General features: G+C 43.3%; 1 protein-coding gene across 2 annotated transcripts in view; it reads left to right on the top strand.

Annotated features, from left to right (window-relative positions):
• Positions 1–13,292, top strand: part of loco (locomotion defects) — a 104,247-nt gene that overhangs the window by 35,861 nt on the left and 55,094 nt on the right. For both annotated transcript variants that reach the window (XM_070531225.1, XM_070531226.1), the window contains exons 5-7: positions 7,834–7,929; positions 8,024–8,206; positions 11,409–11,495. In XM_070531225.1, coding sequence (XP_070387326.1) covers positions 7,834–7,929; positions 8,024–8,206; positions 11,409–11,495 — 366 coding nt within the window. The remainder of the gene's footprint in view (positions 1–7,833; positions 7,930–8,023; positions 8,207–11,408; positions 11,496–13,292) is intronic.

Raw genomic sequence — 13,292 nt, 5'->3', positions numbered from 1 at the left:
ATTTAGGTTTACGTCTTTCAACTGGTGCATACAGGACGTCTCCTATACACAGCCTATATGTAGAAACAAAGGAACCACCCCTTTCCGACAGAAAAACCATGCTTACATGCTCATACATCCTAAAAATTCGTTCACTGCCGAAACACATCTGCTACTCAATAGTTACAAGGTGCCCATCACGAATACTATTTACAAACAAACCCGAAGCAATAAGACCCAACTTCTCCACTTCGAGGAGAGATGCCAAGAACTAGATATAAGGGACACATTGCCTCAGATAGCCCGAAAACCCAATCCACTCCCACCTTGGTATTGCCAGCCTTCAGTGTGTGACTTCACATTAACGCATCTTTTAAAAAAACAAACACCACATGAACACATAATACAAGAATTTTTAGCACTAAACGAAAAATACGTGGAATACACAGCGTTTTATACTGATGGCTCCAAATCGGCAGCGATACAAAACGCTTGGGAAAAAACGGTACGCCTACCTCAGTGTGCATCCATTTTTACTGCAGAGTGCTACACAATCTCTCTAGCTGTAGACAAAATATTAAATGAGAACATTGAAAACAGCATAATTTACACAGATTCACTAAGTGTACTAACAGCACTTCACCCTAGAAATGCAATTACACAATTAATCGGCGACATCCTACATAACATAAGAAAAACCACTAGAAAAGGACACAACATAAAATTTTGCTGGGTGCCCAGTCACGTCGGAATCGGTGGCAACGAAAAAGCAGATGAATGTGCAGCGAAAGCTCGACATAAAAAAATAATCCAAACAAGAATTCCTTACAAAGACTGTATGAAATTAGTGAACCATAAACTCGGGAATAAATGGCAGACTACATGGAATAATGAAGTAACCAATAAACTACACCTAGTAAAACCTGTAATAAAAGAATGGAAGACATGCTCATACCAAGAACGCTTCATGGAAGTAATTTTATGTCGCCTTCGCTTAGGACACATGCACCTTACGCACAACTTCCTCCTGACAAAACAAGACAAGCCTTGCTGTGAAAAATGCGGAAATGAACTTACTGTAAACCACATCTTAATAACATGCGTAAAACTCGAAACACTAAGGAAAAAATACTTTACTTCGTTTTATAATCAACAGATTCCCTTTCACCCAGCATTGATTTTAGGGGAAGATGCACTTGTGGATACCACACATGTTATTAGCTTCTTAAGGGAAGCAGGTATCATAGAAAAACTATAAATGAACCTATTCCCAACTTCATCTTGGTATACACCTCACCCACCTTCTCATATTTGAGAAGAAGACTGAGGTCTTTAGTTTGTTGGGATCCTCGGGAGTCCTTGCCCAGACAAGGATCGTCGCTGAGGTGACCCAACTTTTTTAAAAAGAAATTTGACCTTGCGTTTGGCGCATTATAGCCTCAGTTGCTTATGCGCCATTAAACCCAACACAACAACAACAACATCTTTAGAGCAAGTAGTGAATTCGAGTTCGGAGCTGCAAAGGTGTGTTCCGCGTTTATTTAAAAGTTTTTTTTTAAATAACTGTAGTCCAGATATAGCGATCATCGGTTATAACGATCATATTTTTCGTCTTTCTCGATATCGTTATAAGTGGACTGCACTGTATTCGAAAATATTGAATATTTGCACAAGCCTATTGTCTTTGTTCAGTGTGTGCAAAGCTTTCCACAATGACGTTGCGATTCGTTACGCCAACGCACATCGAACTGTTGGGCCTTCGGCGGCCCAAGACACGTCTTGTTATTTTCCTATTGCTATTGCGCAGTGTTTAAAGACAGCGACGGTAAACCGAAACGAAATCAAGCTGGTGGGCAAAGCCGGATGCCACCGAAGTGAGATGTGACGCTCACATTGCAGTGCCTGCAGCAGGAAAGGGCGGCGCATTTGGGCTATCGCCAATTAAAAGCGCGCAGTACGCTTCCAACGGCACTCTGCGCTGTGAAACAGATTGGGGAAGATGCTTATTGCTGTAGGCTTGGTTCCGATAGCTGTGAATGCGGCGTGCGAAAACTCCAGGGAACACCATATTTTTTCGCGGAAAGGACGCACTCCCAACTTCGCTACTGTGCAGTCCCATGATCGAATGGCCGTGCTGTAGTGTTTCTGAAAGACTATAATCTTTGACTCTCGCACATGTGTTTAAAACGAGTGCACTTAATACCTAACGCATCTTTTCCGTCAGTTCCGGCCCAAAGGCGCCTCGCAGATTTGAGAGAGAAAAGAACGCGACTGCCTCTCTGCAACACATGCAGTTTACCTACTTTACGCTGACGTAATTGGAGAGCGTTCGGGCGGGATGCGCAGCTGGTCGCGGCGCACGGGGAGAGTCGAGTGAAGGGGCGACCGGCAATTGATGAACATTGTGGTCACAGGTTGGCCATTGTGTTGAATTCATGTGTGTGGCACGCTTTTCTGCCTGCCTTGGGTTTCGATGTTTGTGAGGGCCCTAAGTCGAGTATACGCCTGCTCCAGGACATAGTTTATCTACTCACAAAATGGAAACCCTGATTAGACACAAATAAACTTTGACGGGCCTTCTAGCAGGACGTTCGAAGAAAGAGACGCACACAGCATGCTTGTCAAAACAGGTGCCTGCTTCAACGTGATGCTTGCAATAACGGCAGACGGCCAGAAGCAGCTGTGAGGACGAGCTGGGGTGCGATCGGAAATAGCTGTTCGGAGCACGTGTTCAGTTTCGGCGCATGCAATTGGCCTAGGCTGTGCCGACTTTGTACAGCTGAGGCATCTGTTCTTTATTCTATGGTGGAACCACGATGTGGACGAAGCTGCCAGTGACCTGAACAGCAGGTCTGGTGGTTTCGATGCGGAGTGAAGTTATTGTTTGCAAATGGCATACATGTACCGTATTTACTCGCATAATGATCGCACTCGCGTAATGATCGCACCCCTGAATTTTGTCGTCAAAATTCGAATTTTTTTATTTCCCGTGTAATGATCGCACCCCGAACTTGCCGCAGCGATATGTCATGTGCCAAGTCTAGCTAATATTGATCGCGCTTACCATCTGTCGAATGCTACGTGAACGACTCTTCAAGACAAACCAAGCGGTCTGCACGCACCAAACATTCTTAATCATTTCATTACTTTCATCACTTTCCGCACTTCCATGACTAAAAAAAAGCTGCAACCAAACTTGCCTTTATTATGTGTAGGATTTATAATTGTCGTGGTCAACAGCAACAAAAAAGGCGCCTTTCGATTCTTCTCATCTGCAACGATAGTAGCCACGTTTACCCTGATACGTTGAAAGTGTACCCTATTCATACGCTGACGCTTGTAACACAGCTAAGATATTCACCCACCCTTATTGGAAACGTGCCGTATTAAGATAGTAGTGAAGACAGATGCCGCAGTTTCCGCAGCATGCCGGCCATGTGTTTCTTTCTATGTCACTGGCAGCTAAGCGCGCCCATCTGCTTCTGTCCCCTCAAAGTGGACATGGCTACATTATTGCCGCAAACTTGCTGATATTAACGATATTATTCATTACTGATACGGAAGAAACTGTTTCAATGCACATAATGTACTCACGAGAAAAGAAAAAAAAATTGCGTTCGGTTTGACCCGCTGGCCGCCGTTTTTGTTTTGGTGTCCCGCAGCAAATGCGGGACAAAAAAAAAATTTTTTTCTTTTCGCGGGAAATTTAACCCGCGTAATGATCGCACCCCTGATTTTGCGTCAATTTTTCTGACAAAAACGTGCGATCATTATGCGAGTAAATACGGTATTTTTACTGCAAGAATGAGTTACCTTATGCATGTTCCAAATCATTACTGCCTTACTTTCCAGTTATTCTGTTTCGAAAATGTCTCATAATGAATGCACCTCCTAACTTTGATTCGGTATATTTGGAAAAGAAATGTGTTCATTACGCAGGTATATACGGTGTTTGCTGGTGCCGGAATAAGGAACTGAGTGCGCACTGGTGTTTTCATGTTAGACGGGACTGTGGACTGTGATGTGGACTGTGAATTGTGGACTGTGATGTGAGAGTGAAAGCCAAGCGCGTGTCACAGGTGTCCGACAAGATCGTATACGTCTCCCTTACGTCCTTGTTTGCTGGCGCTAAATATGCTTTCAATTTACCAACACGCCCAACAAATGGCAATGCTACAAGATCGTATACGACGTCGAGTTAGAGGTACGCACCATGTTCAGAAATTTAGCCACTTTTATTTCAATTGCAACATAAGTCACTCTGGCAGCAGGAACTTCTGTTGTCATACTACTCGATGACTGCAGATCCATTGGGCTGCTTCTTGACAGTTCCGTCACTTCACAAAGGCATGTTCTGGAGTCTGTTTCACACGTGTCTTGCTGCTGCTCAAAAGCTGTGTCACTGCAGTACGAAAGCACATGTCCCGGTGGTGCTGACTGCTGAGAAGACTGTTGTGATTGTCATTGGTCTGTTTCGCGCCGCTTCCATCTGCATCGCATGTAAATGAAACAGTATGTGTGCCTATTTGTTGTGGGGATTAAATAACTCCCAATAATATGTTTGCAAAGGTAACGTTCCTGTGATTGTGTGCATATATTATTCTACAAGAGTGGTACCACCACAAGTTATGATACTTGCACACTTAGATACTTAGAAAGCATGGGCAAACAACAAACATATCGCGCACGTCTCGAGCGGCTGCTTTCCGATCTGCCGCTTCGCGACGCCCGCGACGACCGCGGCTTGCATTAAATACGGTCTGCTACCACGCAAAAGTAGCGCGCAGCCCCTTTCGTTACCTGCACAACTAGTAATTTAAGTTGCAGCGTTTGGAAAAGGGAAATAATTCTCTTGAGCTCATCTATGCCGATCGCGAGGGAAGGCACAGTGCAATCAAATAAATTCGCGGGTTCTAAGTGCCAAAACCATGCCAAAACCACGAAATCATTATGAGGCCCGCTGTAATGGGGAGCCTCAGCAATAATTTTAACCTCTGGGGGTTCTTTAACGTGCACAAAAATCAAAGCACACGGTAACAAGGGTGTTCTTGCATTTTGCCCCTATCGAAATGCGGCCGCCGTGGCTGGGAATCGAGCACGCTTTGTAGAGCTTAGCGGCGCAACACGCATGCATTTACCGCTAACAAACGGCCGATGCCACCACAATTCAACAACGCGACACGACTAAACAAACGGCCGTGCACTAAAAACAGGCATATGACTATTCCGCTTTGAAGATATTACACGCGAATGCGAAAGTATGATACTTACTTGACTTGGCGCACTGCAGTTATCCATGCTTGTCGTCTGTCCTTCTCGTACCACTTCCCAGGAAATCTGTAGAACTTCACAGGCGGCGTACGACCTTTCGTGTTTTCGAGGCTGCTGTGGCAATCAACAACACATCAGTATTGCGTGCCACCTTTCCTGGCTGATGAGGTCGCACTCGGCATCGCAAAAACCATGCGCACGAGCGCTCCCGCCGTACAGAACACGGGTGCGCGCTAGCACAGCGACGACCCTCGAAACTTCCATCGGTCCGCTAGGGGAGCATTTGGCGCTGGTGCCGCGCGGGCAAACTTTAGGTTGCCTTGTCTATACATCGTATCATTCTTTTCAAATGCATCCTAATGTTTGTAGTGCATGTCACATGTCACGGCCATAACCTTATTATACAGATTTTACGCATTTTAGAACGATTCTTTTTAAGGCCCCTCTTTGCCACGTCACACCAACTTCATAGAGCTCATCACTACACTGCGAACTCATTACCACGAGCATGGCGCTCTTTGGCCATATTTGGCTCTTGCACCATTAAACATCAAACATTCATTTATTAAAAGTTAATCTGCAGAAAACTAAAGTAATGTTTAACAGTCTCGGAAGAGAACAGCAGTTTACGATAGGTAGCGAGGCACTGGAAGTGGTAAGGGAATACATCTACTTAGGGCAGGTAGTGACCGCGGATCCGGATCATGAGACTGAAATAAAAGAATAAAAATGGGCTGGGGCGCGTTTGGCAGGCATTCTCAGGTCATGAACAGCAGGTTGCCATTATCCCTCAAGAGAAAAGTGTATAACAGATGTGTCTTACCAGTACTCGTACGGGGAATTTCTAGATGTATGCTCAGGCGTTCCGCAGGGGTCTGTTTTGGGACCACTCCTGTTTATTATTTATATTAATGATATTGTGTACATGGCGGACTCGTCTGTATTCTTGAACTTATTCACAGACGACTGCATCCCATTTACCCCTGTCAACTCTCTCTGAACAAATCACCTTGAATAACACTTTAATTAAATTGGCAGGATGGCGTGTTAAATGGGAAATGTGAATTAACCATGAGAAAACTGTACACATGTGCGTCACTAATAAACACAACAAACTTCCCTTTGGCTACCATATAAAAAACAACCCCCTTGAAGAGGTTCAGGAATGCAAATATTTAAGACTGACATTAACTTCTAGTCCTAACTGCTCTACCCATATGAACAACATATGCTCTACAGCCCGAAAGAAATTAGGCATTTTGAAACATAAGTTGGGCAAATCTTCCCCCTCTCTGATTGATGACATATAAAACTTTTATCAGACCCTCTTTGGAATAGGGTAGAGCTGTTTGGGACCCTTTTACTCAGGCAAATGTATAAAAACTTGAAAAAGTTCAAAGATTAGCCGTTCGCTATGTTTACAAATGTTTCAAGTGTCTTGACTCACCTTTGGCGATGTTACAATTGGCCTAACTTTAACCACTTGCTTAAAGGAGAAAAACAGCATGCTTGAATTTCTTAGCTTCTCTTTATTTTGGTAAAGTGGGAATAAAACCTTACAACTACTTGCAGAAACACACTGGTCGAGCCTCAAAACACAGTCATCACATCAAACCTGTATTCACCACGACTAACTTATATAAATATTCATTCTTCCTGCGTACAATTACAGAGTGGAATTCATTACCGTCAACTTCACCCTCACTACGTAATACCTTGTGATTTGTTGCCGGGGATGTTTTCTTGTTTTTGTTTGCACCCTTTCCTGCTTGGACTATTGTCCGCAGTATTGTGCCAAATAAAAATAAATAAATTAAGTTATTTTATGACAAATTCATTATTCACACTGTTAGGCAGTTCTCGTTTAGTCTGAATTATCAGTCTGTGACCTTATTAGTTCCAGAATAGATTTTGTAACAGCCGTGCTAAATAAAGGACCTTGACATTTTCTGTTTCTTTTGAAATCAGCTCCTACATTCACTTTTTGATGCTTAACATTTCTGATAACAGTGCTAAGAGGGTGTATGAGACGTAGTGCTGCACCCCTGGAAATTTTTCTCAGTAAATGGAACTCTTGTTAAGTGAAACAGTAATTTTCCAGTTCATTGATGTTCTACCTAAATGAGATTCTACTGTTATGTTGCTTTGCTGTCCTTGTTAGCCAGCTTTTGTCCTGTGCTCTCTAATCTTGTATGTTGATTGTGGCGTTTAAATCATGTTCATGTACCGGCTTACTAAAAGATGAAGAAATCTGTTTCCGCCTGTTTTTCTAGATATTGGGCACGTGCACTGATGTCTATTTGATAGCACTGCAGAGCTATGGGCTGTTGCATCTGCTTCATGTTTAAATTTTGGCTACTGCAAAATAAGGTCCAGAACAGTAATTTTGCAACACTGCAAACAGTAGTACATGCTCATTATTCTCCTCTTTTTGCTGCATGAGGGTTGTGCCTTATAGCCTACTGTTACAGTGGGCCACGTGCTCTATTGCAAAGACTTGTACATGTTTTCAGTCCATAGGGTACAATCAAGTGCATATTTTGCCATTTAAAGTTGTAACATGAGTGTGTTATATTGGTGCAGAATGAAAGCAGCTGCAGTAGCAACAAGAATTGGACACGGTCATCGTCGCTTCGAAGGCATCAACGGCGAAGTCATCATCGACGCAGCACACATGAGGTAATTAGCATCACGCTGATCTTGATGTGCTGGACAAATATAGGGGTAGTCTGGGTTGTCTTTTAAATACTTCCTATTTCTCCTGTGTTTGTAGGCAGGCACTGTGTCCGATGGGGAGGTGACAAGTGAAAAGCTCTCCATGTCGAGCAGTGTGCAAAGCTTGGAGCAAGCAAGCGATTCCAGCAGCACATGTGACCAGCCACGAGGTCGTGTAGGCCGCTGGCTTGCTGGTTTTGATGAACTTCTGCATGACCCTCTTGGTCTCCTAGTGTTTGCAGTAAGTGTTTTCTATTTTGGCAGTGTTTACAGTGAGTGCCTCCTATTCAGGCTCTATAAATATCACATTTGAAGCAAGTCTGTACTCAAGGCTTGTCTATTTTATAAAATCCTTTGAATAGCCTTAGAATTTTGACTTTGCCCTAAATGCACCTACAAATACATCTGCAATGTACTTTCAGTTTTCTTGTGCAATCTCAAAAGGTACAAAATTAGTTAATGTTCAGTTTTTTGTGTTTGTTGACAAATGTCTTGTTTATTGCATGGTGCAAAATTCTGAATGTACGTAGTTTTGGCTTATAGAAAGGGTACGTTGTGTTGATCACTTAAAATGCCTCATTGCATGCGATTACGAATGCAAGGTCTTATTTTTATGAACAACACAGCCCGTTTCTGCGTGCTCCTCGTCATGCTCATAAAAAATTTACAGACTGTTGTGTATAGTGGTGCTAGTACACTTGAACGCTGTTATATAAACCAGTTGAGACCTACATGAATGTTTAATGTAGCGGTAGTTTTTCAATGATTGGAGCTGCTGCAACTTCATTGAGCTAGATTCGTTCCAGTTCCGCAATTTGGTCTCAACCACAAGAAAGGGGAACATAGAACTGACTGAGTGTTACTTTTCAGCGTAGTCCCCTCAGTTGTCTACATACTTAGCCCAGCGATTTTTTAGTGTTTGGATCCCCGAGAAAAAAATTGGGAAGATTGACTCTTGCAAAATGGTTGAAGCTTGAATGATGTCATCATTGGTGGAATAGTGGACCCTACAGAGTTCCTTCTTCATCTTCGGGAATAGTTGAAAGGCTGACTGGGAGAGATATGGCGAGTATGGCAGTGTAAGCACGGAAAGTTCGCAGGAATGGATGGCCGCGATCACCATAGCAGTGTGGTGTGTAAGTGCATTGTCTTGATGGAGAATGATCCTTTTCTGAAGCATATTGTTTGGCCTTGATGTCATCCCGCAGGTGATGAATCAAGACAGCATGATATTCTTCGGTAGTTGTTACGCACCGTGATTGCTCACTGGTTATGGTGTTGGGCTGCTGAGCACGAGGTCGCGGGATCAAATCCCGGCCACGGCGGCCGCATTTCAATGGGGGCAAAATGCGAAGACACCCATGTACTTAGATTTAGGTGCACGTTAAAAGATCCCCAAGTGGTCGAAATTTTCTGGAGTCCTCCATTACGGCGTGCCTCATAATCAGAAAGTGGTTTTGGCACGTAAAGCCCCATAATTTAATTTTTAATTTCGGTAGTTGTCTACCCCTTCTGAAGAAAATCTGTGAGTAACAGGCCCTTGGAAGCCCAGAAGATGGTAGCCATCACTGCCTACTGAGAGAACAGACCGAGCTTTTCTGGCTGAAGAGGCAGGATATCCATTGTTTTGACTGGAATTTACTTTTGGATGGAAGTGGCACACCCATGTTTCATCAACAGCCCGTACCATGAAATGAAGTTAACAGGGTCTGCCCTGAGCAACTCCAGCTTATCTCTAGATGATGCGCACTGCACACACTTTTCCTTAGTGAGCAATCTTAGGACCCACCGTGCATAAACCTTGTGCATCCCATCATTATATTAATTGTCCACATGTTGAGCCGGCGATATGCCATCACTTGACCTTGCACACAGGTGATGTTTACTTGTGTGCTGACTTCGGCTGACTTGCTGCAGCGCGAGTCGTCTTTGATGCTTGTCCACCCTTGCTCAAACAGGGTAGCTAATTTCTTTAATTTGGGAATGGCCGTCCTCCCCCAATGTCTTCACCTTACTTATTGATCCCATCTGGTGTTGTCCTCTTCATTAACAAAAATTTAATCACTGCATGCTTTCAAGTTCTCAATTTTGGTATGGCTGCACACTTTACCTTCTACTGGTGCCCCAATCTGCTGCACATGCTGCACATGTGAAAATTTTGTGGTGTGACTTCTGAAAAGTGCATCTAGTAGAACATTTTCTAGATTCAGTGTGCAAATGTTGTCTGTGTTGTGCCAAGGACTTGTGGGGCAAATCTCATAGTAATTGTTATCTGTGCATCTGCATCAATTTGATTGCACTGCATAAATTGTTGGCTGCACAAAAAGGTACCAATAGAGACGGGAGGTATCCAAACCAGAAAGAGTAGCTAGTGATGACTAATGGATTACTCTGCAAGATCCATTATTGCCACACTTTTTATGCAATAATATCAAATGCATCAAGGCCGGTGAAACGTAAAACTATTTCATTCTCTTTTTATTCCAAATCCGCCATTCGCCCTGCGTGATGGGTCAAAAGGGCTTGGCCTCCACCCATATGGGCGCAGCGCCTGCCCATATGGGCTGTGCCAGAGCCACTCTGACCTGTCACGGAGGGCTAATGGCATACTTGGAAGAAAAACAGATCGAAATAGTTTTACGTTATAGCGGCCCAGGCTTAGATTTCAGCTGGTAGTTGCTTCAAAGCTGGAATGGCCTTGTCAAGATAGTATGGGAACTTGATCTCTCCGAGACCACCCCATCTGTTTTCTCTATAATGGATTTTGTGTAATGGCGCTTTCTGCTGCTGTAAAGGTTGTTTAGTGCAAGCAAGCAAATTCTTCATTATGGTTGCAATACATAGATAAGAAGTGGACTCACATCATCATCCTAACTTGGAAAGTGTAATGAGGCATAGGAATTGGAACATAATGTACATGAAATGCATCTCTTCTACAAACGATGCATGCTGAAGCTTTTGATAAGAACTTGGGGTTGACTAGGGTATCACTCATGTGACGTATAATGGTGGGAACCCAAATAGTAATGGTGATAGTGAATGGTGATGCTAGTACTAGATCCTGGCATTAAGAAGTATTTGGCAACTTTCAAAACTTTGGATTTTAGGGCAGACCTTGAACATTATATGTAATTCTTAAAATTAGGCTGTATCAGTGAAAGGCCATCTGGCGTTGTATTACGTTGCACTGTATTTGTAGCTTTAGTACTAGCTTGTGACTGCTGTGGGTGGGACAGTGGTAGTAAGGCTGAAGAGTGAATGCAGTCATTTAATCTAGTGAATTTGTGTCTGCAAGACAAATATGCCATATTATACTATATCTTTATATAGTTGAGCTCCAACAAAATGTGATTATTATTTTCACTCAGAGTGTGGTGTCTATGTACTAATGTGTGAGAAGTTGTTTGAAAAAAATAACGTCAATTGAATGAAAAATTTTTCAGGAATTTCTGAAGAAGGAATTCAGTCAAGAGAACATCTTCTTCTGGGTGGTGTGTGAGCAGTACAGAAAAATGCTTGACAGGTGTGAGGTCAGTATCTGGAAGAAGTATATCTAAAGTGAGCATGTATGGAACATTTGTGGAGAAGTTTTGATGTCATTGCTTCTTGCTGTTAAAGGGACAGTAAAAGTAAATACGTCAAGCTAAAGTGATAGATTAATGCTCATGAATGTCCTTAAGCGTCAATATTATCACGAACAAACTTTTAGTATTCGAGAAATAAAGGTAAATAGAGGACACGATTTGCGAGTCACCTGGGACATAAAAGTACTTGAAGTACATTGAAGACCCCATTTTAATTTTGTCACTAATACTCAACCTCTCGTAATAAAAAGATCATTGCACTGCTGTATAAGATGGAAAAAAATGCTACTTGTCGAGTTCTATTCGATGTTTAGAAAAAATTCATTGACATTAACTTTGGCAATGATGCGGCCGGTCTAAAGGTTTTGTTTTCGCTTGACTCTGTGCCGCCCATACTTTCGCATTTCAGTAGTTGCATTGTTGCGTAGTGCTGCGCTGGTTTTGCTGGCTCGCCAAACTCGCACAAACTGCAAGTAGCAGAGATTTCCAAGTCCATTTGGTGTCGCAGGATGCCTGAACGGCCCATGCCACTTGACTGAAAGCAGCCACAGTGGAGAATCCAACACTGCCATGGCTCAGTTCCTTGATGGCGTTTGTCTTTTGCAAAAAAAAATGCAGTGCCGTCTGTCAGGCACATTTTACTCACTGACGGCAGTAAAAGGCGGCAATGGCGTATTTTTGGGTGCATGTTTTCGACGCACACCGAAAAGAAGTCTGCATCCTGTGAGCGCATCGCTCCACATATTGCCTGGAAATCAGTTCAAGTGCCGTTGGAAAAGTGCTGCTTTCATCTAGAGACATTTCATTGTGAAGTGCGCTTATTAGTTGAATTTAGTTCCCAAAAAGCTGGCACTTCCTGATATCTTACCAGGACTAATATTTTTGTCTGCCTGAAAGGGTCTGATACGCGACTGCAAAGGTTTGATAAACCCACCTATTTGTTGCAATGTTTCTTGAGCATCCGAGCCGGATTTTGTGCCATTAGATGTATGTGCACTTTAAATGGCTATTGATTTAGCTTCCTTGCAGTGTTGGGAACAGTCAGTGCCAACTGACAAACAGCACCAGCCGGGATGGAAGTGCTGTGCCATTTGCACCAAACTGCGCCGTGAAGGAAATCCTGCTACATGCTACGTAAAATTGTCGTTTATGGCAGGTATTGTGCCAAGCCTGCACCGACCCGCACGTGCTCCAAATTTGGAATACATATTTTGTGCGTACGAGAAAGCGCTGCGCATCAAACCACCCTTCTTCGTGACTCACCCTTGCACACTTTCCATCATAGCCGCAGCAAATAGACCTAACCATGCTTGCAAATGGTAGGCACCGTCAATGTATTCTGTAGTACTATTCTAGGCCTTATAGTGCCAGCGCGTAGGTTCCGCCCACATTCGCCATTCCTGCTTGTGCTTCTCTTTTTTTTTTATTCTGGGGGTAGGGGACAGGGGGGAGGTGTCAAAGCCACGATCTCATTATGAGGCATGCGGTAGTGTGGAACTCCATATTAATTTTGACTACCTGGGCTTCTTTGACGTGCACTCCTTGCATTTCGCCCCCATCGAAATACGTCTGAATGAGACGGTAGACCTATCTCGCTGACCGCCACAATAATAACGACTGACGGCACATGCGATCTGGCCACAACTTGTCTAAGTGTGCTTATTTTTGATAACACATTTAACATGGACTACATGAACTAGTTTTCTCAGTTTTGTTGGTGCGAATAGCAAACGGAATGTAGCA

This window comes from Dermacentor albipictus, chromosome 1, assembly GCF_038994185.2.
Source record: "Dermacentor albipictus isolate Rhodes 1998 colony chromosome 1, USDA_Dalb.pri_finalv2, whole genome shotgun sequence".
In the NCBI taxonomy this organism is placed as follows: domain Eukaryota; kingdom Metazoa; phylum Arthropoda; class Arachnida; order Ixodida; family Ixodidae; genus Dermacentor; species Dermacentor albipictus.
This window is presented reverse-complemented; position numbering and strand designations above follow the sequence as displayed.